General features: G+C 38.2%; 1 protein-coding gene across 1 annotated transcript; it reads right to left on the minus strand.

Annotated features, from left to right (window-relative positions):
* Nucleotides 1–1,679: 1,679 nt before the first annotated feature.
* On the minus strand, nt 1,680–2,980 carry LOC119191687 (glycoprotein-N-acetylgalactosamine 3-beta-galactosyltransferase 1-like; the record flags this gene model as incomplete). Its single annotated transcript, XM_037445567.1, has 2 exons — nt 1,680–1,856; nt 2,704–2,980. Coding segments are annotated over 2 exons (420 nt in total), but the record flags the coding sequence as incomplete, so codon positions are not given.
* Between the last annotated feature and the right edge of the window lie 20 nt (nt 2,981–3,000).

Consider the following 3,000-nt stretch of genomic DNA (forward strand, 5'->3'; position numbering starts at 1 on the left):
TAAATGAAACTCGACTTTTTTGACGTTTGAATAAAGCTGATGTTGCAAAATACACAGGTTGTTCAGTTTTAGTCAAAAGAAACATTTTCGATCTACAGGATGTTTAAAAAAAGGTATCATTTTAAATCACATATAAGTAGTGTATTTTCCAGCTCACTAATAAAAATAAAAATCTTTTTCACAATTACAAATATTTTTACATTGGTGTTCAAGATTTAAATTTATTCATAAAATTATCTGTTAAAATTATAATCGAAACTTCTATCTATTCATAATACTCAGTCAAATTATTTGTTTAATGCAAGAGCACTTTCTGATTTTTTTAGATTTTTGTAAGTTAAACAATCATCAATATTATTATTATTTAATTATAAGTATTCATGTATTTTGTATTTTGCTATATTTTAAAAATAAACTAAGAAATAATCTTGAAGAGACCCAGGAAAGTAAACAAACAATGACGCACATCGACGCCATCTTTAATCGATACAATAAATAAAATCGATACTATCATTCGTAACAATCGACATTCCTTCACGAGTTATTTTGCAAAACAAATACGTTATGAAAACACATTGCCTATAATACCAACTATAACATAAAATATGAAACGTCATTCATATGGAAATAGAAGTATTCAAAGCCGAGGAAATTGTCGACAACCTTCATGCTATATAAAAGGTTGACAGAGAAGTAATTCAAGATGTTCCGGAGTGATTCATTTGGTTTCTTGTAGAATGCGAAACTATTATCTTATTATATTGCATAAATAATATGTTGCTACCTCTTTTCATATATAGAAATTTATCAGCGTAGATACTATCACAATATTTCATTGGCTCAAGGTCCTATGTAATTTTTTACTTATGGAAATTTGAGATTCAAAATTTTCATGTTGGTAAAAATTAAAACAGATTAAATCAAGCGGCGATTGCCTAGTTGGGTGTGGAACGGACTGCCGAGACGAATGTCCGCAGGTTCAAATCCCAAGGGCACACACCTCTGACTTTTCTAAAAAAAAAATCATGTGTGTATTCTTTGTGAATTTATCGTTCGCTTTAACGGTGAAGAAAAACATCGTGAGGAAACCTACACATCTGAGAAGTTCTCTATAGGAATTTCGAGGGTGTGTGAAGTCTACCAACCCGCACTAGGCCAGCGTGGTGAACTAAGGCCTAATCCCTCTCAGTAGTAGAGGAGGCCCGTGCTCAGCAGTGGGCAAGTATAATACAGGGCTGATATTATTTTAAATCATATTTCCCCTTTTTGTCTTTCGGGACTTACTGATAAAGGTATAGAATTATGTGATTATAATTCAAATTGTGCATGAAATATAACTAATTACTACTAATATCACTCCTGTATTATATACAGTCCCACTACTGATTCTTTGGTACTGCAGGCCCTTAAAACTACATATAAAAAGCTTTTTGTCTTTTACGGTGATCACATTGCACCTGGGATCCTTATATCCTATGACAGTGTAAACTCGTATTGCAGTCCTGTCACGGCATCTTAGTGAAATTAGCGTGGTATGCTATTCCGTATGCCAATTCCAATTGTGATAAACACGATTACATGCTTGTTATGAACTGTCAAAATAACGTGTGCTAGGGCTCTGAGAGTAGCTGAAGTGAGTCCAGATATCGTCAACTGACGAGAAATTATCCCAGTTGAGAGAATTTTGCCGGCCTGTTTAAAATGTTGTAGTACTTACGTGTCGTCATCCGCTTTGAGGAACCAGTCCGCCTCTCGTCGGTGGTGCTCGTAGACGTATCGAAACGCCGCCTTCGTCTTGGCCCACAGGTAATCCCGTCCCTCGCTCACAGGCAGTTTCACTGACGGGAGGCTGCTGTCTGAAAATATTTATTGTTAATATATAACCACTGTCTGTCTATCGGCAGCGTATCCAATAACGGACCCTGCTCGCCCCACCTCACTCTTTAGTAATCACTAAAACAAACAAATATTGAAACATAAACAAACATTAGTGAAACACAAAAAAAAAAAACACTGTCTATCTCACTCGAAAAACTATTTATCTGTTAAATTTATATTTCTGTGTAACCCTAATTGTGATACACATGGGGGGGACGAATTACGTATCAAATAGCGGAACCTCTGCCTATGTGAGACACAAATTTTACACCCATTTCGTTAATTAAATATACCAACTTGAATTATTTGAGGTAAAAAAAGAAGCAATGTCTATCCCAAGCCCCCTCTTCCCCCAGAGCCAATTCTTGTGCGCTCAGTCTCCACACTGAATCCATGCTCACACGGGGGGACATTGGTCGCGGCTCTAGGCAAGCAGTTAAGTGTGTATACCTCATGGTTGCCAATTCACATTGTGGCTCGCAAATATTTCCTGCCTTTTCCCATCCTAGGAAGGTTCCTTATCATTACCCCACACTTCCTTCATAGCTTCACTTGATTTTTCTTATATTGCTTTGAATGACGAGGTGAGTTACCGTTCGCCTGGTAGTAATATCCTGAGACATGAGATGTTAAGTCTTATGTCCAGTAGTTCCACTGGCTACAATGTCCTTCAAACTAGAACACAATAGTGACTACACACTTCTTGCTTGACGGTAGAAATAGACATTGCGGTGGTAGCTATCCAGGCGGACTCACATACGAGAGACCTACCACCAGTTATACTTGAAATGCATAATATAATTAGTATGAAATGATCTATAATACCTTCAACACTGCTCATGAACAGCAGCTTATTGCATCTCTTGCCCCACGTGGCCTTGACGTGCTTAGCCTTTTTCTCGTGGTTGTTGGGCTGCGTCATCACCCAGCAGAGAACCCGCACCCGCCTCGATAGCTCGTCCGCAACCGACCGATCCTCGTCTTTGTGCGCTGGCTCGTCGCTTCCATGTTCCACCACGCTCACGATAGGGTGTTTGTCTAGGTCCCGGACTGATTCCCTGGAAATTGCTGATGAGTTTAGGGAGACTAAAGTGAGTCCTAAGATTAGGTAATGCAGTTCGT

This window comes from Manduca sexta, unplaced genomic scaffold, assembly GCF_014839805.1.
Source record: "Manduca sexta isolate Smith_Timp_Sample1 unplaced genomic scaffold, JHU_Msex_v1.0 HiC_scaffold_1802, whole genome shotgun sequence".
Classification (NCBI taxonomy): domain Eukaryota; kingdom Metazoa; phylum Arthropoda; class Insecta; order Lepidoptera; family Sphingidae; genus Manduca; species Manduca sexta.